Source organism: Sphaerodactylus townsendi, linkage group LG06, assembly GCF_021028975.2.
Source record: "Sphaerodactylus townsendi isolate TG3544 linkage group LG06, MPM_Stown_v2.3, whole genome shotgun sequence".
Taxonomy (NCBI): Eukaryota; Metazoa; Chordata; class Lepidosauria; order Squamata; family Sphaerodactylidae; genus Sphaerodactylus; species Sphaerodactylus townsendi.
This window is the reverse complement of record NC_059430.1, coordinates 119,160,238-119,180,318: the sequence shown is the minus strand read 5'-3', so window position 1 is coordinate 119,180,318 and position 20,081 is coordinate 119,160,238. Positions and strand designations below refer to the sequence as shown.

Genomic DNA, 20,081 nt, shown 5'->3' with positions numbered 1-20,081 from the left:
TTGGGGAGGGTGAGAACCGAGGACCCTTAAGTCAGTCATGATGATCTGAAGATGCCCATTTGGGGATTTAAGGGGGAGAGGCGGCACAACCTCCGACTCACAACAACCTCATGTGTGCCTGCCTTGTGTGCCACGTGTGAGGCAAAACAGCAGGGGATGGCAGCAGCCCTAGAGAGGGCCAGCAAGCCCAAACTCTAATACAAGAGTCAATGTCCCCTACCCACCATGAATCTAGCCTATCTCTCCCACAATGCACTGCTGTCTCTTCCCCAATTCAGTTGGCGCAAAGCCGCCCATGCCAGAGCATGTGTGTGCATATAACAGAAAGAGATCAGCTCAATCGCCAGGTGCCAACCTCCAGAACACCCGGAATCGCAAAAGATCCTCAAACAACAGAGGTCAATTTCGCTGGAGAAAATGGCTACTTCGGAGGGCGGACTCTACAGTCCAGGTGAGGTCGCTCCTCACCCCCAAATCTCCAAGAATTTCCTAACCTGGGATGGGCAAGCCCTACTCCTGACTGGTTTATGTGCATTAAAACGGTGTTCAATAAGGTAAACCATTACTGACCCATGAGGTGACTCCACATTTTGATGTTTACTAGGCAGACTATGTTTATGGGGTGGTTTGCCATTGCCTCCCCCAACTGTCTACACCAGTGGTGGCGAACCTTTGGCACTCCAGATGTTATGGACTACAATTCCCATCAGCCCTTGCCAGCATGGCCAATTGTAGCCAACCTGATGGGAATTGTAGTCCATAACATCTGATGGGAATTGTAGTCCATAACATCTGGAGTGCCAAAGGTTCGCCACCACGGGTCTACACTTTATCACCCTTCACAGCCGGGTATTCATTTTACTGACTGAAAGGATGGAAGGCTGAGCCAACCTTGAGCCGGCTACCTGAAACTGAAGTCTGTTGGGATCGAACTCAGGTTGTGAGCAGAGCTTAGACCGCAGTGCTGCAGCCTACCACTCCAAACCGCGGGATTCATGTTATGCAATTCTGATCCCACGTGTTATTAGAATCTCCTACGATTTCACAAATCAGGTGGCTGCCCTTTTTGGCAAGGTGAATAATATCTTGCAAGGGATGTGAACGGCACACCTGAAAAGGTGTGCAGGAGTTGGGACTCCCAATGCAGAATGGGTGAACATGGGCCGAGAAAGGTCCTAGCAAGAGAAGGCTAAAAGCTCACCTTGGTTCCTAATATAGACATTTTGCATGCCTTATATTATTGGGTGGGTACTGGGCCAGCCTGGGACCCCTCCTCACCTTCCTGAAGTTCGACTCCCTCTTCTCCTTCTTGAGCTTTCTCGTGGCTGTAAACAAAAAAATGGAGAGGGAAGAGACGGTCATCTAAAATGCTGAGTGACCATCTAAAGTGCTCACATTTGGTGCGCCCCCTACCCACACGTGAGTTCAGGAGCGGAATGAGGGGGGAACTCTACTCAGAGCACTTGTGCTCGCCCTGCACCCCTGCTGCAGCATCGTCCGCCCCACCCCGCCCCCGGAACGTCCTGGCCACGCCCCCCACTCCGTGGCATTGCGCCCCACCCAGCCCCGTTGGCGCTACGCCTCTGCTTCAGTTACTAGAGTCTACTCCCTTCCAAAAAGCTGTACAGTTGGGCCCAAATCTCTGAACCAATCCCCATATACTAATATGTGTTACAACTGTGGGCAAGCAATCATAGAGGGACACACGGATGGCCCCTGCCACACCGTTTTCTCCGTGTGGATCTGCATCACAACAAGTTTTCCGCACGCAACAAAAAGTACTGTTTTTTTTACATGCTACTTGCCCATGTAGCTGTTGTTCACGTGGAACAAAACACTCTAGGGTCATGGGTTCCACAGAACACACGGGGGTTTGTACAAGGTCTCCCCACATTCAGGCACTTTCTTCTTGCTTCAGTATGACTGTGGTATCATACTTAAGATACTGCAGAATCAATGATTGTGGAAGAAGTTTAGGGAGAACTCTGATGATCACTGAAACCTTATCAGAGCTTCCGCATTGGGTTAGGATGGTGGAGGGTCTGGATTCGAATCCCTGCTCTGCTATGAAGCATGTACTCTTCCCAGAGTATACGGGAGAAAGAAGGCAACATTTGATCCCCCCCTTTCCCAGTGTGGGTAAGGATGGTGGCAGGTCTGGATTCGAATCCCTACTTTGCTATGAAGTATGTACTCTTCCCAGAGTATACTGGAGAAAGAAGGTAACATTTGATCCCCCCTGTTCCCAGTGTGGGTTAGGATGGTGGCAGGTCTGGATTTGAATCCCTACTTTGCTATGAAGTATGTACTCTTCCCAGAGTATACTGGAGAAAGAAGGCAACATTTGATCCCCCCCCCCCCAACCTTTCCCCTTGCTTCTGGGAGAGAAGAGGAGATCAAGCAAAGAACAGGCAACAGTAATGCAAAAAGATACACACACCCCTCCCCGACACACATCTGCTCCATGCACACAGGGTTAAGCCGAGTCAGTGGCAACTACAAACAGTGGTTGGCTAATATGCCGGACCAAAGTTTTGGGACCTCTGTATGAGAGTGAGGCTTGGTTCCAAGTTACAGGACAGCTGCCACACTTTCCAACAGTGGCTTGCAAGCTCTGTACACTCAGAGAATCTGTTGCACATACTGGCCTACAGCATCAACTGGTGGTACAGCGCACCACATTCCAAACGCTCCCCCTGTGGCTGTACGTGGCCAGGGAACATCCACAGCAGCAGGTTCACTCAGTGTCCCTTATCTTCTACTTTTTAAAGTTTCTAAGACTGTGCCAGGTATCCCCATGACAGAGACTAAAAACCACAACTACTGAGAGCGGATATGCACACTCCTGACACTGCACATTCAGCGTCTGCAGCAGACAGAACTGTGCTCTGCAAACCTGAGCATGCGGAGTGCTCAATTTTGACCAAGCTGGAGAAGAAGAAGAGTTGGATTTATACCCCACCTTTCTCTCCTGTAAGGAGACTCAAAGGGGCTTACAAACTCCTTTCCCTTCCCCCCCCCCCCCTCACAACAAACACCGTGTGAGATAGATGGGGCTGAGAGAGCTCCGAAAAGCTGTGACTAGCCCAAGGTAACCCAACTGGCGTGAGTTGGAGTGCGCAGACTAATCTGAATTTCCCAGATAAGCCTCCACAGCTCAAGCGGCAAAGCGGGGAATCAAACCCGGTTCCTCCAGATTAGAGTACACCTGCTCTTAACCGCTATGCCACTGCTGGAGAGAGGATAAACATTTTGTTGTTTTGTTGTTGTTGTTTTGATGCCAATCTTATAAAACTGGATCTTGCACTCAAGGATAATAGCTGTCTTTGCACAGTATGGATACAGAATATCTATCAACACACTTCTGCTCTTCGCTGCCCACATTCAAGCAATTCCAAAATACACTAGGTACATTGAGGGACTGGAGCACCTTCCTTATGAGGAGAGGCTGCAGCGTTTGGGACTCTTTAGTTTGGAGAGAAGACGTCTGAGGGGGGATATGATTGAAGTCTATAAAATTAAGCATGGGGTAGAAAATGTTGACCCAGAGAAATTTTTCTCTCTTTCTCACAATACTAGAACCAGGGGGCATTCATTGAAAATGCTGGGGGGAAGAATTAGGACTAATAAAAGGAAACACTTCTTCATGCTGCCATGGAATATGCTGCCACAGGAGGTGGTGATGGCCACTAACTTGGATAGCTTTAAAAGGGGCTTGGACAGATTTATGGAGGAAAAGTCAATCTATGGCTACCAATCTTGATCCTCTTTGATCTGAGATTGCAAATGCCTTAACAGTCCAGGTGCTCGGGAGCAACAGCCGCAGAAGGCCATTGCTTTCACATCCTGCATCTGAGCTCCCAAAGGCACCTGGTGGGCCACTGCGAGTAGCAGAGAGCTGGACTAGATAGACTCTGGTCTGATCCAGCTGGCTTGTTCTTATGTTCTTATTACATGCTGACATTTTTACTTCATGCTGCTGTGCCAAGGATACTTCGGGGCTCCTCACAGTCAGAATCTTTACCTTCACAACAACCCTGTATGGTACAATCAAGCTACAAGGGAAGGAAGGGCCCAGGGTCACCCGGAAAACGTTGCCCTTGCTACAACTCTGTGATGCAGGTTGGGCTAAAGAAGAGAGACCACAAGTAACCGAACCAAGGTCACTTAGGCACACAAACAGGGAACATGTTTGTTATGTTGCATTCTCTAGACTGGTCCTGAACAGTTCATTCTGAAGTTTCCTCGGACAGCAAAACAAAGCCCTGAATAAGAAAAGAAAATATAACGACGCAGGGAGCCAGAGTGGCAGAGTGGTTAGCAGGAGACGAGGAAAACCTGCTTTCAAGTTGGGAGTATGCACTCAGATATTTCCAAACCAAAAACAACGCCTGATAGAACACATCCAGAACTAAGCAGGGAGCTTGGTCCACTGTTTCGCTTCAGAAATACCTAAATGCACAAAGCTGCTGTTGGCAACACTGCTCAAAGGGTTGATTTTAGGATGGCCACGCTTGCTTTTAGCCTAAACTACCCTGCAGGGATGTTGCAAGGATAAATAGGGGAGTGGAAAAATGTGACCTCTCTCTGAGGAAGGGCAGGAGAAAAATGCAACAGATGAGACGAATCTCAGGTTATGTAGGAAACGGAATTCTCCTGTTCTTTAAAAAAAAAAGCAAGTTTCTAGGCCTCATGAATGCCAAGAGAGGCATGAAAGCGATTGGGCAACAAATCCTGCTATTTCAGGAGCAAGAAAGAGATGACTTTATAAGTGTTCCAAATATTAGTGAGAAAGGGCCTTTCATAATTAGCAAAACTAGGATAATAGACATTAAACCAAAAACAAACAAAAAGAAATATTCAAAACACAGAGAATCTTGGACATCGATGTTCTGATCTGCTAGTTGCCAAATGGATACAGCATTCAGATTGCTCGATACCATCTCCCACCACGGTGGCCCAGATAAACAGTGTTGTGCTTGCTTAGAAGAGGGTGTTATGAAGCCCAGCTACGCCCGACTACGAGGATCCAGAGAAACTCAGCTCGCGACTCCACTGGAGCGCTCCTGAAAGCAGGAGATCGTTTCCCTGATGTCTGCGCCGAGGGTCAAATTAATATCCTTTGCTTTCACAAAGACAGGACGGAGGCGGGCACGTAGCCGCCTGCAGAGACGCAGCCTGCGATGCCGGGAAAGCATTAAACCATCATAATCCTTCATGCTGGCAGGGAGAGATAACGCTCAGTATCTCGACAGGATACCACTGCAGAACAGAAATGCACCAAACAGGAGATGCAAAAGCACCCGTCGCATACAGGGGAGTCCGGGTGGAAGAGCTCCCCAAAGGACAACTGTTTGAACCGGAGCTATCTCCCGGGTTTCTTGCACACGATCCGGTTTCCACAGCTCCTTTTCAAACTTGTTGGCGAATATTTGCCCCTCTGTATCCATACTGAGAGACAGCTTTTGACCCACACCCAGAAAAGAGATAGGTAGTATTTCCTCAGCTATCAGAAAGAAGCAGCAGGACCTCCTGATGATGTTGCAGTCTTTCTTCTCTTAAGCCAGGTAGTCAAGCCTCAAGGGCAGGACTGTGCTTCTGAGTAGTGACGCTTCTGGGATTTGCCCCCTATAACGCTCAGCTCTTGCTTTGACTCCAGCAAAGGATCGTAGAAATTCCTGCTCTATAGATGAAGCCCGGGTTTTTTTGGTTAACGCTGCTTCCCTGCTCCGATGGGAACAAACAGGTGGATGCCACTCACGTAGCTTAGCTCTTTCAAATGCACAAAGTTCTCCCAGCACACCACTGTACCCTGGAACAGTCTAAGACATGGGTCTGCAACCTGTGGCTCTCCAGATCTTCATGGACTACAATTCCCATCAGCTCCTGCCAGCATGGCCAATTGGGAATTGTAGTCCATGAACATCTGGAGAGCCACAGGTTGCAGACTCCTGAACTAAGAGCATTTGGCATGGCTAACATAAGGGTCCTCTGGTAGCCTAGCAAAAGCCTTTAAGAATATAGATATTTTCTGATTCTCAGACGTTATCCTAAGCTGAAAGGCATATAAGGCTGGGAGGAGAAAGGGTACTATCAGAAAAATACTAAGGCTCCCTTCCGCATATGCAGAATAATACACTTTCAATCCACTTTCACTAATGTTTGCAAGTGGGCTATGCTATTCTGCACAGTAAAATCCAGCTGCAAAGTGCATTGAAAGTGGATTGAAAGTGCATTATTCCTTAGTTTACTTAAAAGATGCTACACGTTTAACCAGTTGGTTTTGAGCAGTGCCGCGTTGGAATCCGCATAAACCGAGCCGAAGATCCGCTTTAAAATCATTTTTCTGCAGAAACTGTAGTCTAAACCCACTTTGTGGGTACCTTTTCTTGGAAGGGGCTCCTGCGTCCATGGTTGAGAATAGGATCCAACAAGCAAGCACATTTAGAATCATGTTGGCATCTTCATGGGCAAAGACTGAGCCACGGAGAGGCTTGATACTTCTAGAAGTGTGTGCGTGCATGTGGGCATTCCACACAAGGAGCCGTGGCTCAGTGGCAGAGCATACCCTTTGCATGTGGATGGTCTGGTTCGGTCCCCAGCATCTCCAGTTAACAGGATCAAGCAACAGGGGGATGAGAAAGACCTCTATCTAAAACCTACAGAGCCACCACCAGACAAAACTGACCTTGCCGGGACAAATGTCTGACTCAGCCGGCAGCTTTGTAAGTCTACGTTCGTATTCATGCGTACCAGAGGATGGGAGAGAATGGTGGCCAGAGAGATCTTTTGTGGAAGCCAGACTACTTCCAGTGGCTCGCATGATTACAACACGATTACTCAACAGAGTAGTGCAGGAGTGTCCAACTCTGGTGCTTCAGATGTTCGTGGACTACAATTCCCATCAGCCCCATGGACATCTGACACGCCAGAGTTGGAAACCCCTGGAGCAGAGCAAACAGTTCTAACCAATAGGCAATTTACACCTTCGGATCAATGTCTTGTCACCCAGGACTGAATCACCTGCTGGAGGTACCTGAAATAAAACTAGGCAACCCACGCACACATGCCCAGTTGGGAGGCTGAGTCACATGCCCAGCCCAGCTTCCAAAATAAGGCCACGAGGCTCTTCCACCGCCAGCACCCTTGCAAGAACAAAAAAACCTTTGGAAACTTGAGCTCTACAGCTCTGGATAGCTGTAGGGCTCACTGCAAAGGTGAGTGTGGGACAGATAGCTCTGCCCTCCCATCCCGTAACTTTGCAGCAGCCAATAAGATAAGTCCTGGAACCAAAACAAGGCGCCGGTCCTACCTCCCTGCCAACTAGCTAGGAACCCGTTTCATTAGACGGCTGCCCAACGCTCAACTTGACGAAGCAAAACTCGGTTCCGGAAGTCTGCAGATTCCAGAAACAAACTGAAGACACCTATTGGCCATTTGCATGATTCTCCGGGATCGGCATAGCATAGCAGGACGGGCTTTCAGCATGTTTTTAACAGACAGGCACTTGCCCCAGCAAGTTGTGTTTCCAGCGGCACTAAAAGTTACCCCACAGACTTGTACGAAATTCTACATCTTAGGAGGAGGACCTGGTTCTAAGAGCGTTGAAGCTCTGCCAAAGCTAACCTCCCTGAAATGCTTAGGATAGGTGGATGATATTACAGAGCAGCCATGGTGAATCCAGGTGGGGTGCAATAGCCCTTCTGGTTGAGGATGAGGGCCCGTCTGCTCCAGCATCCAGAAGTCCCAACTGGTCCACCCAAAAGGGGAGGAGTAAGACCCGTTTCCCTGTTTCCCTTGTATCTGGCATGCAAAGTTCTACTGCACCTGACCAAAGAGGATTCACTTAGCTGAGATGCCACATAGACACACTTAGACCATTCCTTCACACCGCAGGTGTCAAACTCGCGGCCCTCCAGATGTTCATGAACTACAATTCCCACCAGCCCTTGCCAGTATAGCCAATGCTCATGTTGGGAGGGACTGATGGGAATTGCAGTTCATGAACATCTGGAGGGCCGTGAGTTTGACACCCCTGCTTCACACCTTTGTCTAACCCAGTGGCTCTCAACCTGGGGGTCGGGACCCCTTTGGGGGTCGAACGACCCTTTCACAGGGGTCGCCTAAGACTCTCTGCATCAGTGTTCTCCATCTGTAAAATGGATAAATGTTAGGGTTGGGGGTCACCCCAACATGAGGACCTGTATTAAAGGGCCGCGGCATTAGGAAGGTAATGGAACACTGGTAACCCCTGCTCAAATTTCTTCCATGATGACGAATTTCACCATAAAACTTTGTCTCATAGCAAAAAGAAGAAGAGGAGAAGTCTGGATTTATGTCTGGCCTTTCTCTCCTGTAAAGAATCTTACAAACTTCTTTCCCCTCCTTTCCTCACAACAGATACCTTGTGAGGTAGGTGGGACTGAGAGCATTCCGAGAGAACTGTGACTGGTCCAAGGTCACCCAGCAGGCTTCATGTGTAGGAGCAAGGGAACAAATCCAGTTTACTAGATTAGAGTTCGCTGCCCATGTGGAGGTGCGGGGAATCAAAACCGGTTCTCCAAATTAGAGTTCACCTGTTCCAAACCACTACACCAGGGGTAGGGAACCTTTAACACTCAAAGAGCCATTTGGACCCGTTTTCCACGGGAAAAGAAAACACTTGGAGCCGCAAATAATTTTTGACATTTAAAATAAAGATAACACCTTTTACTCCGCTCATTCTGAGAAGCGCATGGATGCGCCCGCCCTGCTGCCTGCAGGGCAGGCAAGGATGAAGCTGGCGGCTCGGCCTCGCCGGCCACTGGGAAAGCACCCGCCCTGCTCCAATGGGGCGGGTGAGAGGGGAAGCCCACGGCCCAGCTGACCGTGGGCAGTTGGTGCGCAGGGCAGGCAAGGATGGGGCCGGTGGCTCATGGAGCCACAGTGCAAGGGCAGAAGAGCCGCATGCGGCTCTCGAGCCACAGGTTCCCTACCCCTGCACTACACTGTGCTGGTGCAGCTTAAAAAATTAGTAACATCTTGCTGATAAGTTCCAACCCATGTGCAAAGTTCACTATAATGCTGGCTGCGGGCCCTCCATTTTCAGAACTGCTCCGACTCCTTTCCTGATGGCCCTCTGAAGCCCTTTCTCCCCAATTTTATTCCCTCCTTGTCTTTTCCCGTGCCTGGCACGTTTCCCCCATCCCTATTCCCTCTGGCCGCTATGCAGACCCTAGTTGGGCCCGCTGCCTCTTCAGGATTCTGCTCGGGAACCATTCCGGCATTTGCGTTCACTGTTGGCTTTCCCCTCCATCACCTCTTTGGCCTGCAGTTATCCCTCAGAGGAGCTCAAGGTGGCGTACCTGATTCTCCCCTCGTCCATGTCATCCGTAAACAATCCCGTGAGACAGGTGTGATGCACCGGCCCGTGGCTGAAAGAGGATTTGAACTCAGGACTTCCCAGTACCCCATAAAGGGCTCCTGTCTTTCAAACTCTGGAGCTTCGCTGCGTGCTTCGCGCTGTGCTCCATCTCTCTACAGCACACACCAAGTAGGACACAGGCATCCATACAACAGGGAAAAACGTGATTCTGTAGCAACCAGAACAAACTTGACAACTAAGGGAAATCCCTCCCCACAAAACTCCTCTCTTGTTAGCCTTTAAAATCCCCCAGCAAGACTCTAATTGTCCTTACTCCCTGCAGGGTTAAGGAAATACATTTTTTTTCTTGAATAGGTTAAAAAAAACCCAAATACAATTATAGAAGATTTTCAGTGTAATCAGAATTATATATAATGATGCAGAAGTGTTATGTGAACATCACTATGCTAAGCAGCAAATCTATCCCCATAGCAATGCATGCTATTTGTTTTTTGCAGTTTAGTGGAACCCCCAAGCTCGGAGTCAGTCTATCTTGGAATAACAAATGCTTAGGGTAAACGGTGAAGGGGGAATGTTGCCTCCCTGCATGCACATATTCCACTGAGGTTTCTTAACTGAGGTTTCTTAAACTGGGAAACAGCCTTGTACAGATGGCAAAACTTTGGTTTCGAGAACTCCATGATGCACATGCTTCAGATACATTTTGGGTCACCAGCCAAATGCCCGACTGGGTTTGCCCATGTGTGGTTTCTTATCTAGGCATATAAAATGCCTGGGTGAATCACCCACCCCAGACATCTACACGTGAGACCTCCATCATAGAACACACGGTCTTGGGGCAAAGGGTTTCACCCAAGAATTGGCCATTCAGATCCTCTGAAGATGCCAGCCACAGATGAAGGCGAACCGTCAGGAGAAAATACTACTGGAACACGGCCATGCAACCTGGAAAACCCACAACATCCTAATTGGCCATTTACTTCTCTGTATGAAGACCAGTTACCATTCATGCATGCGGGGACGGGACATAAAGAAGGGTACAGAAAACTCAGAATCAAACCTGCTCCAATCTGATCCCTGGGCTCTATAGTTTGAGTTTCACAGTGTCAGGAGAACAGAAACAGAGGCACACACAAGAGATAGATCAGAAGCTATTAGGCATATTTTAATCGCACTCTTTCTCCACGGCAGTGAACACAGTTCTCTCATTCCCCATCTCGCTCTCACAACACCCTTGCAAGGTAGGCCAGTCTCACAGTGAGCTTGGGGTTTGGAACCCAGGTCTCTTAGATGGCAAACCACGACCCACTACACCACAATGGCTCTCACAGTATCCGAAGTGACTTATTTTATTCCACTTCTTTTCAGATCTGTACAGCATGACTCTGTCTTCCGGCATACGACAAAAATGCCCCCCCCCCACCCCACTTTTATGGAGACCTGTTTATGGAGAACTACCTCTTCAGCCGTGCAAGTATATCCCTTTTGACTTCCTTTGATCCGCCCCCCCCCCCCAATACAATCCCTCCCCAAACAGACTGAGCAATTTCATTGAAGTGGACCAAGCCAGTCTTTGGCCCCTTATGCACATGCAGAATAATGCACTTTCAATCCACTTTCAATCCTCTTTGCAGCTGGATTTCACTGTGCGGAATAGCAAAATCCACTTGCAAACAATTGTGAAAGTAGACTGAAAGTGAATTATTCTGCATGTGCGGAAGGGGCCTCTGTTTGCCTCTACTATCTTGTTACTGCTAACCCCCCCCCCCACACACACACCCAACTCCGGTCTCTAAGCATGTATCTGTACCTCCACCCCAACTGGCACCAGCTGCACTGACATAAGATAACTCTGTCCCATCCTGCTTCTTCCCTGCTCCATAGCTTCCCCCACTAAGTTAGCAACATTTTTGCAGTTCCTTCCCCCAAAACACATCATGAACCAACTCCAAGAATGTAGACTGGACCAAGTAAATTAAAAGAGAGGAAGGCTAACGCTGGCAAGCTAGCCGTTTGCTTCTCTGCTATATTTACAGCCAACAAGGAGTTGTGGTTACTATTCTGGACTAAGACGTGGGAGACCCAGGTTTGAATCCCCCACTGAGCCACAAAATCTCTCCAGGCGGCGTTGGCCCAGTTGCCTCAGCCTAGCCCACCTTGCAGGGTTGTGGCTGGGAGGATAAAAATGGACAAAGGGAGAAAGCGATATAAACTCCTTTGGGTCTTCTTTTTTTGGAAGGGGAAGCAAAGTATGATTATGTGTGTGTGTTTGTTTAAGTTGCAGCTGGTATGGCAGTGAAGGCGAACCTATGGCACGAGTGCTAGAGGTGGCACTCAGAGCCCTCTCTGTGGGCACGCACACACAGGGTCCATCATGCGGGGGGGGCAGAAAATCACCCCCCCCCCATGCACACACACATCTAGGCTGGCTTGGGCCGCTGGGCACGACACCCCACAAAGAGCAGGGAGGACTCGGCTGGCGGGCCTGGTGCCTGTGCTCTGGATGGCTGCTGCCCGAGGGGGGGGCAGAGGCAGAGGAGGTGGAGATGCTAGAGAGGCACAGAGCAGTGCGTGTGGGACTTGCTGGAGGCTAGAGCAGGCTGGCCCCTGCTCGAATGGGTGGGGTGGAGGCAGAGGGGTGGAGGACTGGAGCAGCGCAGGGCAGAGCGGCGGGTGTACGCAGGACTAAAACCTCAGTATTCAGGTTAAATTGCCATGTTGGCACTTTGCGATACATAAGTGGGTTTTGTGTTGCAATTTGGGCACTCGGTCTCAAAAAGGTTCGCCATCCCTGGGTTATGGTGACCCTACAGGGTTGTCAAGGGAGGAGTTGGTCTGAGGCGGGTTGCCGCCGTTTGCCTCTTCATAGCAACCCTGGATTTCCTTGATGGCCACCAAGTACTAACCAGGGATCATGCAGCTTAGGTTCAGAGATCTGATGAGATCAGGTTAGCCTGACCCATCCAGGTCAGAGCATGTTTATATACAAACACACACGCACATAGCTACACACAGCTGTTCAACAGAAATAAGAAGTAATCCTGGCCCAGCTACATTCCATACCCAAGAGGCTATGTAAAGTGGAGGCAAGTAGAGGATTAGGGAATTCTTGGAGATTTGGGGGCGAAGCCCAAAGAGGGTGGGGTTTGCGGGAAGGAAATAATGCCATTGAGTTCACCCTCCAAACCAGCCATTTTTCTCCAGGGGGACAGGTCTTTGTTGTTTGGGGACCACCAGTAATTTCGGGAGATCTCCAGGCACCACCTGGAAATTGGCAACCCAGCTTGGCAAGGCACCGGCCTCCGCAAACCTGAAGCTCCAAGTTCAAATTTCACCTCAGCTACAAAACTTCGCACCTGGCCTCAGGCAAGCCGTGATTCTCCAGGTCACATTCGCCTCTCGTCACCACCCTGCCTCCAAAACATGCACTAATAAGGATAATAATAGGCTTATTTTACAGGGGTGGCGTTTGTCAGGACGATCGAGATAATGAGCGTGAAGTGCCTTGGATTCTTGCGTGGTGCTACGTAAAAAATATTTTCATTAGCTGCCTGCTATCTGGTGTCCCGACCGTCTGATCGCAGACCGGCCTCTACGCCGATGAGGGTCTCAGAATTAATCTCGAATCATGTAATATCCTGGTGTCAGCAGCTGCGGCTGTGTATCTCTGGCCCAGAGATCTTATTCCAATCGCCCTTCACAAACCCATATTATAACCTCCCATTCTTCTCTGCCTGGGGCGGGGGCAGCTCCCTTTCAGGGGTGGGGGAGGTAGGGCATTTCCCAGAGAAAAACTCATATTTAAGAGCAAGCTCACCTGCATTACCACCTGACAAAAATATACACTAGCCTAGGTTGCTGTGTCAGGGTGTATCAGCCACCTAAAGACAAAATCCCATTTTCCAGTTTACTGGGTTCACCCCGATTTTAATCGCCATAGGTGAGCAAGCAAGCAGAGGGCCAGTGAGTTGCAGAAGTTAGAAACAGAGCCCTGGATTCAAATCCCACGCCTGACACAAAACTTCCTGGTGACTGATCTACCTCGCAGGGTTGTTGCAAAAGGTGACATTAGGAAAAGAAAGAAACCCTGCACGTTGCCCTGAGGTTTGTGCAAAAAGGAGGGATAAACATATATGCTCCCAAGCCCGAGGTTAGGCCACACACAGCATTCGCACGACACTTAGGAGACACTATCCCACAACCCTGGAGCAAGGGAATCCCTGGGGCACACTCTCCAAAAGTCTTTACCACATTACATGGCAGCAAACCCCAGTCCGCCACCCCGAGGAGTTGGGGGTCAACCCCCTCTTTTTGCCCACTATGCAGCATATGCCTGCATTTTCGCATTTCTTAGCATTCAAATATCTCTGCCTGTTTTTTGAAAATATTCTAGTGTGGCCAGTGGGCCTCCTGGAGACAAGACCCAAATGTAGAGCTATGCACTTCTCTCCCTTTAATCTTCTGCCCAAAGATTCACCCCTCCCAGAACAGCCCAGTGTCTTTCCTTCTCTGAGATCCCCCCCCCCCCCCCCCAGATCAGCCCAGCCTTCCCTTTCCAGGCGTCACTTGCACCCTGCCCCAGGTAGTGTCTCCCCAACACCACACCAGAGAATCCCTCCCCTTCTCCCTTTCCCTCCTCCCCCTTTGGCCCCTGCAAGGTCACCCCAGCCCCGCCCTGTCCCTTCTGACAATACATTTTAAGACCCATGAAAGGGGAAGAAAGGAAAGGGAGGAGGGGGGTCCCGTCTCTTCTCCCCCAGTTGGGACATCACTCAGAGTTCAGCCCCTCCTCCTGTACACACTTTGTTCTCCCACCCACCCCACATTGCCTCCCTGGACTATCCCCCCCCGTGCCCCCCACTCCCGGCCCCCAAGAGCCGGTCTCCCGAGTCGTGCCTCGTCCTCCATTTTGTCCTCCCCCTTCTCTGTGCTGCTACCGCAGGAGGAGGATCATGGCTGGTTTCCTCTCCCCTCCCCCACCATCCCTCCCTAGGCCTGAGGATCGAGTCCCGACGAGGGATCCTGGGGGGAGGGGGAAACAAGGGGTTCCCCCCCTTACCTGGAAGCAGCAGAGGCAGTGGCTGTGTCCAGGCCGGGATCCAGCATGTCCATGGGGGGAGAGGGAAGGGGGGAAGGGAGAGGGGGAAGGGAGGGGGAGAGGGGGGGAAGAAAGCGCCCTTGCCGCGACCAGGGGGAAGGGAGGGGTGGGGGGGGGGAGAAAGGAGAGAGGGGGCCGAGCTGCAAATCTCACGCCGGATGGAGGCAGAGGGGACGCGGAGGAGACACGGGAGCCGAGGCGCTGATCACGGGGACAAACACTCGGGTCATGTGAGGAGGAGAGAGCGAGCGAGCGAGAGATCCTCTCCCTCCCCTCCTTCCTTCCCAACCGGGAACCCGGGACACGTGAGGCGCCCCAGCCCGGAGGAGGGGGCGGCTGCAGCCGGGGCGGGGGGGGGGGCTGGGGACGGACGGCGCGCGCGCGGCCTGCCCGGGAGTCCTTCGTTCGGCGGATGGAACGTTGCAACAGCCCGAGCGGGGAGGGGGAGGGGATAGAACGTTGCGGCGGGCGGGGGAAGGCGGGGTGGAACGTCGCGCGCCGCGATCGAATGTTGCGGCCTGAGATGAAAGGGCGGCGGCGGCGATGACGGGAGGGGGAGAGCGCGGAACCTTGCAAGATCGGGCCGGGGGTGGGGGTGGGGGTAGCCGCGCACTAGAGGGGAGTCACGGCGTTCCTTTTTTTTATTCCACTCCCCCCCCCTTTTGTGTTACCAGGGCGCATGCGCGCGGGCTCCATTGTAGAGGCGGTGACTGGTCCCGGGGAGTGTTGACAGCTCGGGCGGAAGCGGGAGCTCCCTTCGCCTCCTACTCCGAGTTGGCCGCGGGGAGACGCCAAGCTGGTGCAAAATAAAACAAAAACCCTCCCCTCTTCCCTCCCTCTCCCCCAATTCTCGTTGCATGAACTTGGCTAAGAACAGGAAGGGAGAAGAGGCTTTGGATGGTCTGTGCATAGGCTTGCAGGAAATTCAGTGTAAATGCCCGGAGCGCACTCTGCTCTTTCCCCCAGATACCTCTGAACTTGTTTGTGGGATCGGGTAGAACAGTGGTTCTCAAACTGTGGCTCGGACCCCTTTGGGGGTCGAACGACCCTTTCACAGGAGTAGCCTAAGACTCTCTGCATCAGTATTCTCCATCTGTAAAATGGATAAATGTTAGGGTTGGGGGTCACCACAACATGAGGAACTGTATTAAAGGGTTGCGGCATTAGGAAAGTTGAGAACCATTCTGGCTTAACAACACAACCTTGTGCAGGTTTATTAGTGAAGCTGGTGTTGTCCATGGTGGGGTTTGGCCCTGATGCTCAGGATCGCAGCCCTGTTCTTGATGGTTCGATTCCACGATTTGGTCAGCGGATGCTTATTCTTGTTGGGTCTGTATATGTACGGCGCTGTTTTCCATATTTTCAGTTGACGGACCTTTTTTATCATAATTTTTAAAAATAATAATTCTGCCCGTTTTCTCCAGGCGATTGATAATTTTATAGATTGCCATGGGCTACTCTGTAGTCCTGGTCACACTTAGGCCCCTTTTGCATATGCAGACCAATGCACTTTCAATCCACTTTCAGTGCACTTTGCAGCTAGATTGTACTGTGTGGAATAGCAACATTCACTTTCAAACAATTGTGAAAGTGGATTGAAAGTGCATTATTCTGCAGGTGCGGAAGGGGCCTTAGCAGCATCAAGAATTCTGTTACCGCCATCAGAGTAGGCTGTTTGTGCATTAACTAGAATGCAAAAAAAGGGGGTTTGTTTTTAAAGGAGAAAAAGAACTGTGGGTTAATTGCTTCCCAGAGCTGGAGAACACTATAAGGTTTACATGGGAAAACTGAAACTTCTTTAAAAAATGGCAAGATAGCTGGAAAAGTAGGAGCTGTACAGCTGTTCATGCTAAATAGCTCTCTGTAGCCACTGCCTTTATTTTGGCCTTTCACGCACAAGTTCAAGAATATTTTCAATCCCTTCGTTACCTCAATTTGTTTGCTCACACTCACCAAATGTTTCATGGCCACTGTAAGGATTTTTCTTTTTGTTTATTTGTTGAAATGATGCTTCATTCATTCATTGCTTTGATGGTCCGTATATCTGTTTAATTGATGCTTTGTTGATTTGCCCAAAACAGCAACCTCCTACCCCCCACCCCCCGGCATGAAATGACGAAAATAAAGAGGCAAAGCAGAAAAGGAGTGAGGTGGGGGACATGAAAAAATGGTGGACCAGGCGCTGAGGGGAACTTGGGCGACAGCGCTGAGGCAGGAAAAACGGCCAGGCTTTTTGAAGAGAAAGAGAAAAAAAATCAAATATGACCGCACCATTAGGGAAGTCGGCTTGGAAACATTTCAGCTAAAAATGTTGTAAAAATATTTTGGAAAACAATGCGACAAAAGGTGCTTGCAAACATTTTTGGGACCGGACAGGTGGCAAATGTGTGCAACTCGACGGAGGAAACGTTTCATTACTGGACCGGAAACGATGTAAAGCAGCTTGTGCGGAAAAGGTAGTTGTCTCTGATGAAGCTACTTCCTGTAAACAACGGAGCAGGTGATCCAATTAGAAAATGGAGGCGTTCCTGACATAGGAAGGTGAAAATCGATGTAGTTCAATCCCACGGATCTTTACTCAGAAATTAGATTAATTCCAGTGAGCATTACTTCCATATGATGTTCATCTAATTGCGGTGTGAATTTTAGTGGCTCAGCTCAGCGCCCCCCCCCCCCCTTTTAAATGTAATGAGTTTGAATTTGATTTTATTCTGTGGGGAATGATAATGACCAATCCAGTTTTTCTTGATTGGTGATAGGCCAGAGCCAGTCATGTGTTAAGGTAAAGGTGCAAACAGTGGGTCATTAGTGACCCATTGGGTGACGTCACATCACAATGTTTACTAGGCAGACTGTGTGTTTCTGGGTGGTTTGGTATTGCTTGGGTACTCCTTTTCCTCACCATGGAAGGATGAGTCAACTTGGATCCAGCTACCTAAAACTGACTTCCCCCAGGACTGAACTCAGGTTGTGAGCAGAGCTTTGACTATTGTACTGCAGCTTACCACTCTGTGCTATGGGAATTCTTCCACGGGGTACAGATCCTATAAACACTTCTGGCTCAGGCAAATTTGACCTGAAATTTGCTTAGCCTCTGACTAAGCAGAAACCATGGCTAGCTTAGCTAAGAACCTGGAGGCAAATCCATCTTGTTCCCAGTGTGACTTGGGATTTTCCTATCCTGTTGGATTTTCTTGTTGCTGAGCACATATTAATCTGTTTCTTGTTGACATCTCTGATTGCCAGAGTAAAGTTTCCTCCTGGCCAGGAAAAAAATGTGCTGCCCATTAATAGAGGCTTAATTTGCTGCAGAGCAAAGCTGATAGAAAAGGAAGAGGTGGAGATGCCAGTTAGGGTTAAAAAGTAAACAACCGTATACCAAACAGGAAAGGAATGAAGGGGAATCCACAGTGCTTCTTTCCCAAGCCAGACGAATATCAGACCCCCACAGATTGCTAAGTGACTTAACGGCTCAGAGGATCGAGGCATTGCATGTTTTCAGTTTGATGTAGCATTGAAGCCCCTTCCGCACATGCAGAATTATGCACATTCAATCCACTTTCACATTTGTTTGAAAGTGGATTTTGCTCTTCCGCCCAGTAAAATCCAGCTTCAAAGTGGATTGAAAGTGCATTATTCTGCATGTTTTCGGAAGAGGCCTGAGTGTGGCAAAGCATGGATTTATACAGGAAATACCGTGTTTCCCCGAATATAAGACAGTGTCTTATATTAATTTTTGCTCCCAAAGATGGGCTATGTTTTATTTTCAGGGGATGTCTTATTTTTCTGCGGTCTGTTCGTCGGGCATGCTTCCAAACAAAAACTTTGCTATGTCTTACTTTCGGGGGATGCCTTATATTTCGCACTTCAGCAAAACCTCTACTATGTCTTATTTTTAGGGGATGTCTTATATTCGGGGAAACAGGGTAGCTGGCAAAGGAAACACCAAGAGGATTCTGTTAAATAGCAAATGTAGAGTTTGCCAGATGGGCTCTATTATAGGACACCAGATTTCTTCATCCCTGGACTGTAAACTAGCTAGAGATCCAGGTGTGAGATCCTGTAAGCCAACGTTTTGACAACGGGATGATGGTGACAAAGACTGCAAGCATGCTCCTCCGCTGCCATTCTGCCAGCTCGCGCTCATCCCCCTGAGCTGTTTATAATTGCACAAGTTGACGGCATCTTGGGTTGGACTCTCTGGAAGATCAGGTTCCGTTTACTCAGCCGTGACAGTTGTCAAGATGGGTTGCTGATAGACTCTTTCCTCTGAACTGACCAAAGTGAACAGGTTTCGGGGTGTTGTGCAAACATGTCAACTTGATCCTTTACCCCCTCGTGGCTAATTAAATGGTGTTACGAGTGAGGTGACGGTTCCCGTGGCCGGGATAATGAATGCTTGCCCGGTGGAAGGCTGTGTATTCAAAACACTGAAGGAGGCAGTTTTTCCGGACTCTGCTGGGGGGTGGGGGTGGGGTAGGGGGGCTGTTTAAGGAGGATTTAGCAAATTATAAGTCAGCGTCAGACCTTCTTTCAGGCTAGATAATTAAGCGGGTGGTGGTAGAACAACTCCAGGTTTTTAAATCTTCCTTGATTGTTTCCAGCCTGGTTTCCAATGTGACAGCAGAGCAAAGACAGCATTGAGGGTGGTGCTTTTTTAGATCTTGTGGCCACTTTTGATATGATTGACAGCACCATCTTATTGGCCAGGATTGAACGAGATCGTGGCACATCTGACCTGTCTTTGTAGCACTTTTGTTCTTTCCACATGAATAAGGGGTAGAAAGTTTTTATCAAAGTCTGAGGCCCTTTCCGCACGGGCCATAAACAGCGCCCTGGGGACGGCAAAAACGCCGTCCCCAGGGAGCTGTTTGCATGGGGGGCGCAGCTGCATTGCAGTTGCGCCTCCCCAGCGGCGCAAAGCTGCTGTTTCCCGACCTCGCTTCCCCAGCGAGGTTTTTGGGAAACAGCGGCTTCCAGCCGCTGCCGTGCGAACGGCAGTGCCTGGAAGGCACCATTCCCCCTCCCCTTTCCCAAACGCCTCACCGTGTCCTCCAGCCTCTGGCGCTTCGCCGAGGCCTGGGGACATGCCCCCCTGCCCTGCGACTTCCAAGCTGTCGCAAAGGGCAGGGGGGGGGCATGTCCCCAGGCCTGTGCAACGCGCTGGAGGCCGGAGGACACGGTGAGGCGTTTGGGGGACGGCGCAGCCTGTGCGGATGCTGCGCCGTCCTCCCCGTCGCAACCGGGACCGTTCGTGCGAACGGTCCCGGGGGGGTTGGGTCGGCGTTATGTACGCCGACCCAACCCCCATTGTGGCCGTGCGGAAACGGCCTATATTATCTGTGTGGGAGCCGTCTTGATGACTGCCGTGGGGGCTGTGTAGTTCCCTCCTCCCATGATCTTTAATATCGGTTGACACGATTGAATTGATCATTTGAACCTGGGTAACATTGACATTCTGGCCGATGATCCACCGGCGCTCTGGGACCGGAAACATGTCAGGGCAAGAAATCTTGTCCCGACGCACTTCCTCTTTGTGGCGCACCAAGAAAGGTGCGTTGGGGCAAGATTTATTTGCTGATAGATTTCTTGCGCCAACACGCTTCCTCTTGCCCCCAT

General features: G+C 50.0%; 1 protein-coding gene and 1 long non-coding RNA gene across 2 annotated transcripts in view; one reads left to right on the top strand and one right to left on the bottom strand.

The window, feature by feature from the left end:
* Positions 1-15,050, bottom strand: part of USF2 (upstream transcription factor 2, c-fos interacting) — a 38,779-nt gene extending 23,729 nt beyond the window's left edge. The window contains exons 1-2 of the mRNA XM_048501664.1: positions 14,424-15,050; positions 1,279-1,325 (exon numbers count right to left, since the gene is read on the bottom strand). Coding sequence (XP_048357621.1) covers positions 1,279-1,325; positions 14,424-14,476 — 100 coding nt within the window. The 5' untranslated portion in view covers positions 14,477-15,050. The remainder of the gene's footprint in view (positions 1-1,278; positions 1,326-14,423) is intronic.
* Positions 15,051-15,060: 10 nt separating this feature from the next.
* Positions 15,061-16,700, top strand: LOC125434545. Its single transcript, XR_007244798.1, has 2 exons — positions 15,061-15,791; positions 16,544-16,700. It is a non-coding gene; the product is annotated as an uncharacterized LOC125434545 (long non-coding RNA).
* The last annotated feature ends 3,381 nt before the right edge of the window (positions 16,701-20,081 follow it).